The 11,905-nt window shown below is 52.7% G+C and overlaps 1 protein-coding gene across 1 annotated transcript; it reads right to left on the bottom strand.

Moving 5' to 3' along the window:
* Positions 1 to 1,057: 1,057 nt before the first annotated feature.
* Positions 1,058 to 11,502, bottom strand: LOC34623035 (the record flags this gene model as incomplete). Its single annotated transcript, XM_026338683.1, has 9 exons — positions 1,058 to 2,824; positions 3,174 to 3,782; positions 4,375 to 5,568; positions 5,925 to 6,511; positions 7,186 to 7,492; positions 8,335 to 9,488; positions 10,186 to 10,278; positions 10,679 to 10,915; positions 11,263 to 11,502. Coding segments are annotated over 9 exons (6,188 nt in total), but the record flags the coding sequence as incomplete, so codon positions are not given.
* Between the last annotated feature and the right edge of the window lie 403 nt (positions 11,503 to 11,905).

Below are 11,905 nucleotides of genomic sequence, written 5' to 3'. Positions count from 1 at the left end.
GGCAGACATGGTACACGATGAGAATGAACAAGCCGCCCCGCTTCCTTCGCTTGACGGCAACGGCCGACGAAAAAGAAGGGGATGGTCAGCGATGGTACCAGGTGATGCTTAACTTCAAGCCATCAGTCCTGAAACTAAATCCCGATGCCAAAGCGTAAAGGTGGAGCTCTGAAGAGTAGGGAATCAATTCCCTCTATAAGCACTGTGTGGTCCTCACAGTGGTCAGGCTCCTCATTTTGGCGCACACAGCCCGGAAGGCTACACCAGAAAAATGCCTGCAGTTAAGGCATAATGGATTTTCGCTGACCCCTGCCGTGTAAGTGTGTTATCCATAAAGCGTCAGCACGTTCCCTATTTGCTAAGGAAGTAGAGCAGAGGTTGCAGCCCTCAGCCTGGAACTGGAAAAGAAACAGCATAGCCTCTCGTTAGGCGGGTCTCGCTCCAATATGAAGGCTGCTTCCAGCGACTCAGTGCTAATCTGGCAATAATTGGTTGACTTTTCACTTTTAACGTTATCCGACGCTGAAGCTCCTACCCACACCTCGGAAAACTGTATGACCTGTTGCGCGGGCATTCCATTCTAGCCTCATATGACGTAAAGTTTTTAACTGGCAATTTTTCGGGCCCAACCAATAATACCTCTGCTCTATATTGTGCTGCCCAGATTCAGATATGAAAAGCGATGAATCATGTATCCATAAAATTAAGGAACTCGATGAAGCACTACGAAGGAATGGCTGCAGCATGCATTCTCGATTGCGTGAAAAGCTAGGGCCTGAGCATTGAGTATTAATCTTCATCATAAGTCATCACAATTCTAAAGAAAAGCCATTCCTGGATCTTGAGTGAGGTACCTAGCTTGGACGCAAAGCTGTCTTCCTCCTGCCTAGCAATGCCAGAGCGCCCTCATACAGTGCCCGTTGGGCATTGCTGAAAGCGATTCAACCGAACATACGTCCTAATGGCACAAATATCTGTGCCCCCTGCAGCCTTCCCTCATGTTACGTAACCAGACTTTGGGGATGCATGCACGGCCCCTTTTTGTCCCATATGGACGCTAATTGTCTCTGTTGCTTGTTGGATCATTCGAATGGGGGCTGCGTGTAGCGTTGGTCACATGAAGAGATGCGATCGCTGCTTCCTCGTCCCTGCTGTTCAAGAGCTCCACTTCCGCGTCGAGTTCTAACAGAGAGGCTCCGTGCGACGCTCCGGAGATCGAGGTTGCTAGCTGGTTTTTAGCCGTAGTGGTACCGCAGCTGCTGGACATAGAGAAACCCCGAGTGCTGTTCAAGCTGCTCAATGTGGAGGGGGCAGCAGAATAGCATCTGGGATCTGGTGCCCTTCTGAAGGCCTGGGCGGGTAATACTCGTTCCTCTGCAAGCCACTGGGGAACGGGGGTTGACTCATCAGTGTCTTTTTGGCTCATGCAGCGTCCTGTTCGTCCTCCCTCGCTTGGAGGGGGGACGACAGCATCTCCAGGAGGCCTTGCTGGTATACGACGGCTCAAGTCTACCATTTCCTGGCAGTTGCTTGTGTTGCAGTCGCTTTTGGCGTTCTTTTTTCTGCCTTTGTGCTCCCTGTGCGAACGACGAAGGGAAGACAAGTAGCTTTTGTCCCCCGCATGCGAGGAGCAGGACGAACCGGTGGGCACAGAGCGCTGCTCCCACGCCATGACAGCAAGTTCGCTCATGGAGATACCAGAGAGTTTGAGAGCTTTCATAGCCTCGGCTCGCTCTCTTTGTCGGCGAAGAGCACGGCCCCGACAGCGGAATAGCCAGCAGAGCATCACGATAAGGGCTGCTGCTAGGACGAGAATCGAGAAGGCGATGAATCCAAGGATGCCTTCCCGACTGAACATCTGCTGCAGTATTTTCTGGAACCCTCCGATGCCTTCTCTTAGATCAGGAGTCATGGCTCGCGAACACGTGAAGGGAAGAGCTGGCCAGCTTCCCTCCGAGCAGACGAGGCGATGTGTCTTCCTCTGCGGGTAAAAACCGCGGCTGCACGACACGTAGCGTTCGTTCCCTTGATGCAAGCCTTCCCCCGTGACGACGTACGCATGACCTAGCTCTTGAAAGTCTGGACAGAGCTTGTGGCAGCTGAAGGAGGGCCTTTCCAATTTCCACTCGCCATCCCTGCATGCAAGCCAGGCCCCTTCTTGGCCCCTTCCCGCCGCGAATCCGTCTGCACACCGCACGAAGAGGGCAGTGGCATGCGGAAACTCCTGGGCGAGGCTGCTGCCTGTCGTAGCAGGCAGTGTGTCGGCGTAGGATTCGATCCCCCTAGAAGCCTGCAGCGAGCGAGCTGGCATTTGAGTTGGAAAACCCCAAGAAGCGGGAGAAAACGCATATGCCCCTTGAGGCTGCAGAGCGACTTCGGGACGAGTTGCGCAAGTGCGTCGACAGTCGAGACCGTTCTCAAAGATCCATTTGCCATCGTCGCAGACGGCCTGATCCGATCCAGGAGCTTCCCCTCGAACAGGAGCGAATCCAGCTCCACATGTCACCATCACCGCTTCTGCGCTCCCCCTCTCCGACAGTTTTGGCCTCCCCAAAGCGACGTATCGCCGATTTAGGGCAGCAAACAGAGAGTCTTCGGAGCAAGACTCCGGAGGTATGTGCAGCGGCAGCTCTTGCAACCCCTCATCACCTCGCTTTGGAGGGGGGGGACCAAGGCCTGCGGCAGGCGAGGTGATCTGCTCTTCGCGAAGAGACTCCGGAATATACTCTACCCCCAAAAGGCCGTTTGTTGGATCTAAATAGGCGGCTAGAGACACAAGGCCCAGCTGGCGCAAAGCAGAGGCCTCTATTTCCTTTATGAGCGGCTGCGTCGAAAACACGCATGCGAATAGGTGGTTCAAGCGTCTGACGAGAAGCAGCGCAATTTTTGTCTCCAGCACGAATAAAGATCGTCTCTCAGGAGGCAACAAAGGGAACGCCAGGGCGGCGGCTGTACACCCTAAGTGCTGCTGCAACAAACCTGTGCCACAACAGGGTGCCTACATCCCCTTTAAAAAGCCAAAGAGGCATTAAAATAGAAAGGCCTCGGCTGGCAGGGTTCCAGAGAACATCCTTCTTGAGGCACTTTCGGAGCGGAGGAAGACAGAGAGAGACAGAGAGAGACAGAGGCGGAGGGAAAGACCACAGTGCATGTGTCTGCTCAGAGCTGCTTACCGGCTGGCGAAGCAGCTGGGCAACTCTAGCCGCATAGCTTCTTCCAGCGTCGAGCACGAACTCGATGGCGATTCCAGCGGGATCTAGCCGCGCAAAGTGCCTTGCAATGTCTCTGTCGACCAAGCCAAGCCTCCGTGTGAGACTGGCTCCAAGAGATCGGAAGATTTCGTCGATCTTACCCGCATCCGTGAGTGTCACGTGGGAGTTCAGTCCGACAACGCGCAGCTCAACATGCAGCAGCGGCCGTGGCTCCCCGAGACTGCAGGTTCTGTCAGCAGCTGCCCCGCACACTTGTTCTGCGAAGGCTACTGTTCGACGAGCTTTCCAAGGGACCTCTCCAAGGGGGTGTGCTGCTTCGGCTGCAGCTACGGCCCCTAAAATATCCAATCCCATGCCGAGACAGCAGCCGCTTCCCCCGAGGCCTCTTGCTGTCTCGTACTGTTTGAAGCATTTGGAGCCGCACTCAAAGTCGGGGTGGTAAAGGCTGCATGTAGGTTCCACGAGGGAAGAGACAGCGGCATGGAGCTGTGCAAACATTGAAGAAGGGAGACAGTCCTTCCCATCCCATCCGCAGGCCTCATTGAAGCACTCTGGGTCGCATTGTCCGTCCTGAGAATTTTGTTTTTTGAAATACGCGCGAAGCAAACATACACACATACACATACACACACATACACATACACACACATACATACACATACATACACCCCAGTACAGGCCCTCCTTGGTGCGTTTTTTTGTATCCATGGCTTGTGATGTTTTTCGAGCTGCGTACGAGGCGGGTATATTCATAGAATGAGGGGGGAAAAGGGGGGAGGGAAAAGGGAGGGGAGGTGGAAGGGAGGTAGAAGAGAGGTATAAGAGAGCTGGAAGAGAGGTAGAAGAGTGGTAGAAGAGTGGTGGAAGAGAAGGGAGGTAGAAGAGAGGTGGAAGGGAAGTAGAAGAGTGGTAGAAGAGAGGTAGAAGAGAAGGGAGGTAGAAGAGAGGTAGAAGGGAGGTAGAGGGGACGAAAAGTAGAAGTGAGGTAGAAGAGAGGTGGAAGAGAAGGGAGATGGAAGAGAGGTTTAAGAGAGGTATAAGAGAAGGGAGATGGAAGAGAGGTAGAAGTGAGGCAGAAGGGAGATGGAAGAGAGGTAGAAGGGAGGTAGAGAAGAGGTGGATTGGAGGGTTGGCTGGCTGGCTGCCTGCATGTTTGCCTCACTTGCAGAAAAGAATGAGGGCACTGGCAATCTGGAAGGGGGAGTTCTAGTCCTTGGGCAGCGACTTTGTGGGGGTTTGCAGCCTTGTATCTGTCGAAGAAGTGGCGCCCACAGACGTCTCCTCGTTCGTTTTTGACGCAATAAAAGCGGCCGTAGGCGCGCATGACTGCTCCTAGCAAGGCATGCCAAGGGTCCCTGTGTCGCTCTCCGTAGGCTTCCACGATTGCCCCCACAGCTCCCGTGAGGGGAACGAAACAGCGACTGGCACACGGCTCTAGCAGCAACGAGGGGGTGCGTATTGGGCTCTCTTGCGCCAGCAGGACGAGCGTCTGCTGGCAGTACTCTCCCTCCACTTTGGTGCACACCAGGTTGAGGCTTTCCTCAAGAGTCTCCGTGAGAGGTCCCTGGAATCTGGAGAGCGTGCCAAGTCTCCTGCGTGGCGCGGGAGACGCATGCGTGGGGGAAAGGGGGCGAAGGGAGGCGTCTTGGTGCGTTGCAGTCACCGACCGGGTACTCTTGTCGGTGTTTTGCTGCAATCCGCTGAAATGGGCTGCAGCGTCTGCGGCTCCCCACAATTGCTGGTTCGCGTAGTCGCGAGCTTCCTGCAAGCGGCGTGTGTGGTGGTAGAGCCCTTCACTGCGTCGTTGAATCGAGGAGAGAGCATGATCCGCTGCATGCAGCCTGCGCGCGAGGAGGGGTGCAGGAAGGGCCCGTGTGGATCCTCCCCGAGCGACCGCATGTGAGGACGACGACGCTTTCGGAGACGCCTCTTGCTCGCCTTCCGGTGGGGTGTGAAGCACGTGCCAGGCTGCTTGGAGCAGCGTCATGCTGTCCATGTATCGGAGATTGCTTCTGAAACAGCTCTGATAGCCGCACAGCTCATCTAGCTGCGTCGACGACTTGGCTCCTAGAGATCGAAGATCCGAAGCCTCAAGCGCCTCTTCCACTGCCGCAAAGCAGTACTTGCCAGGATTCGTGCTGGTGGGATCCTTGTAACACCACGCCTCCGTCACAGCCTCTACCGCGCGAAGAAGCTCGCAGGCAGCTCCTGTGCGCTGCCTGTGAGCGTCCAAGCGAGCAACAAAGGCGGACCAGCAGTAACGGCCTTCTACAGGCTTCTCGCAGAAGGAGGCAACGCTTTCCTGAGTCAGTCTCCGCCCATACAAAAGAGATCCGCAGCTGCCGTCAAGAAGTACCTGCAGAGCATTCGCGCATGCCACGTAGAACACAGCCGTGCACGGCGACAGCATACACACACTGGGCAAAAAGCCTCTCTGTAGGCCGCTTTTGTTTGAAGCGGAGACTTTGGAAAAAAAAGCCTTCCCTCACGTCTTTCGGGATTAGCTGTGGCCTTTGCCGCTTCCTCTTTGTTAAATAGAGAGGCAAGGAAGGGTTCAAGGGGGAGAGAATTCTACGTTTTCTGTCTCCGCGCTAGCTGCACTCGGAAGGCAGCACAGGTAAATGAGAGAAGTCGTGCGAGAGGACGCGCTGGAGAGGCCAAGAAGCTCCACTGTGTTGCTTCTTTTTGGCAAGAAAAACGCAAAAGCCTCACCTGAAGCTCCTCCTGAATGCCGCAGCAGCTGTTGCTATCACCTCTGTGACTGAGCGGATCCAAGCAGGCCCCTTGCAGCGCATCGATCCACGGGGGAAGTGGAAGACGCAAAGCGTCTTCCTCCCCGAAGGAGTAATCGACTGAGGCGTATAGGGGTGGTCCACGCGTTCTCCCGTCCTTGGCGAGAAGATGCTGAAGCTCCAGAGGCTGCGAGGAAGGCAGGGGCAAACCAGCAGCCGCGAAGACAGCCTTGGAATGCGAAGCGGGGGAGTAGGAGCCGAAGCCAGCTTCCCATGTCGCTGCAGGCAGCTTTCTCTGCTCTGCGCTCTCGACAGCAAAGAGGAAAGGCCGTGACGTGAGCGCCGTTGCCGCTGAAATAAGGGACTTATCGGCAGGATCTATTAAGGTGACGCCTCGTTGAATGAACTGCTGCTTCAAAGCGGCGAGAAAGCGTGCAGGAAAGTCTTCCGTGAGGGTGCTCGAGAAGGGGACTGCCGCTCGCGTCCAGAGAACCGCAGCGTCGATCAGGAGAGGCAAGGAGGAAACGGCAGATCCAGAGACAGCCTCTAACCGCCTCCGTCGAGTATCTGCAAAAAATGTATACACGCGTAGGGAAGGAGGACACTGCGGCAGCAGCACGACGTCGTGACACGTATTCAACTTACAGAGGAAGCCTGCTCCTAGCAGGCAGCATGCAGGCAGCAGCTCCAAGGAGCAGGAGTGGCAATCAAGTTATCATAGCAAGTGTATATACACACATACATACGCATTACACACACATTATATACACATTACATACACACAGACATACACATACATACACATTATACACACATTACATACACATTATATACACATACATACACATTACATACACACAGACATACACATACATGCACATTACACACACATTATATACACATACATACACATTATATACACATATATACACATTATATACACATTATATACACATTACATACACATTACATACACAATATATACACATTACATACATACACACTACATACATACACATTACACACATACATACACATACACACTACATACATACACATACACACTACATACATACACATTACATACATACACATTACACACATGTACATACAGTTTTCAAAAATGCATCTAAAGGAAGGCCTCTAAGGTGGCACACGAATAGAGCACACAACAGCCTTTCTCAACAGAAGGACTTTTTTTGCGACTTCTTAAGGCAGCGATCTTAATAGAAAAAACCCACCGCATGCCCCGCATGTTTTCCTGCATGCATCTCTGACGCGTGCTTCCTTTGGAAGCCAATCCGGCAGCTCCTTCTTCTGCGCAGCCGCGAGATCGTGAAGTTTAGAATCGCAAAAGGCCTCCATCATTGCACAACTGTAGCCCATGTCGGCTACTCGGGGATCATCTTCGCATCTTTGAGAACCTTCAGATCCTTCAGCACGCCGTTCAAGGCCTATTGCCAGCAGACGCAACTCGTCAGGAGGATATATCCTCAGTGCTGAGGATAGTGCTCCGAAAATTGCAGGCACAGCTCCGTACTGTAGATCCTGCAGCAACGGATCAACCGACAAAGCAAGAAGCAGCGGAAGTCGCCCCTGTGAAAAGGAGGGAAATACACAAAAAGATGTATGTACATATACATATTCAGAGAGACACAGATAGACAGATAAAGAGAGGGTTAGAGAGACACACAAATACCCACAAAAACACACAAAAAAACACATACATATAAGCATACACACAAAAATCACATTCACATGCACACCCAAACAAACACAAACACAATCATACACAAACATTTACAATCGTACACAAACATACACAGAGAGAGGAACACAAACAAACTAACATATACACACACAAACACGCAAAATACACACACGTGCACACACACACACACATATATATATATATATATATATATATATATATATATATATATATGCACAAACATGCAAAGAGACTCACGAACATACACAAACGCACACATACATGTATATGTGCGCAAACATACATTTTACAAACGCACACATACATATATATATGCAAAAACATATATTTTACAAATACGCACATACATGTATATATATATGCAAAAACATATGTTTTACAAACACACACATACATGTATATATGCACAAACATACATTTTACAAACACACACATACATACATATATACACAACAATACACGTTTACACACACACATACACACACACACACACACAAAGACATACACACACACAAAGACATACACACACACAAAGACATACACACCCCTTCCAACACCGGTGGCAGACGAGAAAAAGAAGCAGAGCTTGCAACTCGCAACTTCACTGTGCATGTAAAGCTCGAATAGAGGGAAGTGCCTGTTGAGTGTTTGTTAGCACCCCTGCATTTTTGATGTGCGCCTTCAAGTAGTGAACAGCGACGGTCCTGGCTTCGCAGCGGAGTTTTGGTTTGCTGAAAGCTCCATCTTGGCAAATAACTTCTTCTCCGTTTCTTCCAGCAACGCGAATCAAGTCTGGACGGCAGGAAAGTCTGCGAACTGCGCCATGGGCAGTTCCACGCCCTTCCTGCACGACTCCCCTCTCTCCGAGTGCCTTCAGAGACGATGGATCACAAGGCGCACAAGCGCGACAGCGTCCTCCGCAGTCGATGCCTTCTTCGTCCCCGTTCTGGAAGCCGTCAAAGCAGGTAGGAATGTCGATGCATCCCCCGCAGTCCAGCATGCACGCGTCTCGCACAGTGGTGCTCGGGGGTACTCCTGCTGGCAGCGGATCGTCGCTGAGTTCAGCCAATTTCGCGTTACAGCCGAGAGGCGAGGCTTTCACGAGAAGCGCGCAACTAAGGCCTGCCCGTTCGACCATAGGGTTGTTTCGACAGCCTCGACGTCTCCCCGACGCTGCTGCGTCTTTCCCTCCTCCCGCCTCGGAGGCTCCGCAGAGTCCACACGTCTTGGGGCAGAAATCTTTGATCATGTCGTGGCGGTGAAAGTGGCGCGGCAGCGAGAGCGACTGCGGCAGCAGCTCTCCGAGCGTCGTTTCACAGCCCTTGCTCGCGAAATCCAGGAGCATCGCACAGGAGTATCCCAACTGCGGGAGACGGCCATCATCGAAGCAGTCTGCTGCTGCAGAAGTGGCACCGCCGCTTGCAGAAAAAGCAGCAGTGGTGCCAGGCATTCCACTAGAACCCCCAACAAGGGGTGGGCACGCATTGCAAGACTTGAGGCAGGCGTCTCGCACGCGAGTGGTGGGGGGAACGCCTGCAGGCAAGACCTCTCCGCTGAGCGAGGTGAGCAGAGCTTCACAGCCTCCCCTTCCCTCCGCTGCAGCAATCAGCATGTCGCAGGAGTACCCCATTTGCTTCACCAAGGGGTTGTCTACGCATTGCTGCGCTGGGCAGGCTCCACACGTGTATGGACAGGCATCTCGCAGCGTAGCGCCTTTGGGAACTTCTGCAGGCAGTGGGGTGCTCGAGAGAGACTCGAGCTCAACCGAACAGTCTCCGTTAAGGAAGTCTTTTATCTGTCGGCAGGTGTAGCCTGAAGGAACGCCACAGCAGCGTGAGAACCGAAAGAAGATGCTCTATCCAGAGTAAGAGGCAGTCAAGAGTTGCGGTGGTTCTGGTAGTGCACTTGCTGCAGTTGCGCAGTTGCTGCAGTTGCTGCAGTTGCTGCACCCCAACTCTTTAAAGCCTCAAGTTCTAATCTCATTCTCTCTCTCTTTAACTCTCTCTCTAACGCTCTAACTCTCTCTCTAACTCTCTGACTCTCTCTCTCTTTAACTCTCTCTCTCTCTCTTTAACTCTCTCTCTCTCTCTTTAACTCTCTCTCTCTCTCTTTAACTCTCTAACGCTCTAACTCTCTCTCTCTTTAACTCTAACTCTCTGACTCTCTCTCTTTAACTCTCTGACTCTCTCTCTCTAACTCTCTGACTCTCTCTCTAACTCTCTAACTCTCTCTCTCTCTCTTTAACTCTCTAACGCTCTAACTCTCTCTCTCTCTCTTTAACTCTCTAACGCTCTAACTCTCTCTCTTTAACTCTCTAACGCTCTAACTCTCTCTCTAACTCTCTGACTCTCTCTCTCTTTAACTCTCTCTCTCTCTCTTTAACTCTCTAACTCTCTCTTTAACTCTCTCTCTGTCTCTCTCTCTAACTCTCTCTCTCTTTAACTCTCTGACTCTCTCTCTCTTTCAAGCGTCGCTGCGCATTTCTGTATTCCGAAAACTCGAGGGTCACCTGTTTCCTGTTCCACCATCTTGTTATCGCAGCATCCGCCGATGCAGCTGGTATCGTCTTCTACGGGAGAACGGAGCCGCATGAGCACTGACTCTGCGGCAAACCACAAGTGTGCATTCATAGAGTCAGGAACGCCAGAGAGCTGTAGAGAAGGAGAAGAAGTCATACGGATTGTTTCTGCAACTGATTTCTAGCGGTCTAGTAGAAGCTCCTATTTGAGTCGTCCGTGGAGGCGAGGTGTCAGTACACAAGCGCTCAAAGAAGGAGACACCCCGAGGCAGCATGCACAGGGGGGGGTGCCTTGTTTTTTGTCTCTCTTCTTCTGCTCTTTTTCACTCCTGCATAACCTCGGGGGAGAAGGGGGAGGGGAGGGGGGAAAAAGCGTCGCGATGCTCTGTCTGGTCTGTGTCTGTGCCTTGCAAGGCGGGGAGAAGGGGGGAATATGCCCTCGAGGCTGCGTGCATGCGCTTAGAGAGGCTTTCTTAAAGCTAACCTTCACAGAAGTCGCATGTGTGGGGGCAAGCGTCTCTCAGAGCGACGTCAGCAGGAGTGCCTTGAGGCCAGTGTCTTTCTTCTAGCAGAGAGGCGAGAGGCGCCTCGCAGCCTCCAAGATCTTGAGACTGCGCCAGCGTCAGCAGCAGCTTGCAGGAGGATCCGGAGTCTTCCACAAACTCGAAGTCAGTGCATGTGGCACCTGGAGGGTTGGCTGGTCGTTGCAGTCTTGTGGGGTCTGCAAGGGACACATCGGCGAGCGCAAATGCATTTTCAGACGGATTTTTTCACGCAGCCTCGACGGCGCAGAAGCACGCTTCTTTTTCACTCCCCAAAACGCAGAGTCTCACTGCAGACGACCCACTGCGGTGGAAAATACACACGCCAGCGTCAGCCGTGGAGTCTCTCTCTTTTGCGGGCTTTTGTTGGGAGCGACGGGGCAGACAGTCTCTCGCACGGCACAAGCGAAGCTCTGAAGCGGCCTATGCACGGCGCAGACAGGAGTGCCTTGCCGAGGCAGCTGCCTCGAGAAGGGAGGAAAAAACAGACCCCGACGCAGGAGCTTTGTAGCGACTGCTGCCGTACCGTCGCATGCATTGCAAGTCTTTGGACACGCGTCCTTGACGCGCGTCTGCGGCGGAATATCGGGAGGCAATACTTGATCAGGCTTGAGATCAATCAGTCTAGCCTCGCAGCCGCTCCCCTCATCCTCGGCAACTGCCACAAGCAGCTTGCAGGTATACCCCATCTCAGCTACCGCAGGATCGTCTTGGCAAGGCGCTTTTGCGGCTGCGCGGGGGCCAGGCCGACGCAGCCTGTCAGGATCTGTTGTTGAATCCAGACACAAAGACGCAGAAGCAGAAGCAGCATTCAACTACGAGCGAAGACGCAGAAGCAGGAGCAGAAGCAGCATCCAGTAAACGAGCGAAGACGCAGAAGCAGGAGCAGAAGCAGCATCCAAATACGAGCCAATACGCAGAAGCAGAAGCAGAAGCAGCATCCAGTAAACGAGCCAATATGCAGAAGCAGAAGCAGCATCCAGTAAACGAGCCAAGACGCAGAAGCAGGAGCAGAAGCAGCATCCAGTAAACGAGCCAATATGCAGAAGCAGGAGCAGAAGCAGCATCCAGTAAACGAGCGAAGACGCAGAAGCAGGAGCAGAAGCAGCATCCAAATACGAGCCAATACGCAGAAGCAGAAGCAGAAGCAGCATCCAGTAAACGAGCCA

Source organism: Cyclospora cayetanensis, unplaced genomic scaffold (genome assembly GCF_002999335.1).
Source record: "Cyclospora cayetanensis isolate NF1_C8 unplaced genomic scaffold, CcayRef3 CcayRef3_contig_297, whole genome shotgun sequence".
Lineage (NCBI taxonomy): Eukaryota > Apicomplexa > Conoidasida > Eucoccidiorida > Eimeriidae > Cyclospora > Cyclospora cayetanensis.
The sequence above is the reverse complement of the archived record's forward strand: the minus strand, read 5'-3'. Positions and strand labels throughout refer to the sequence as shown.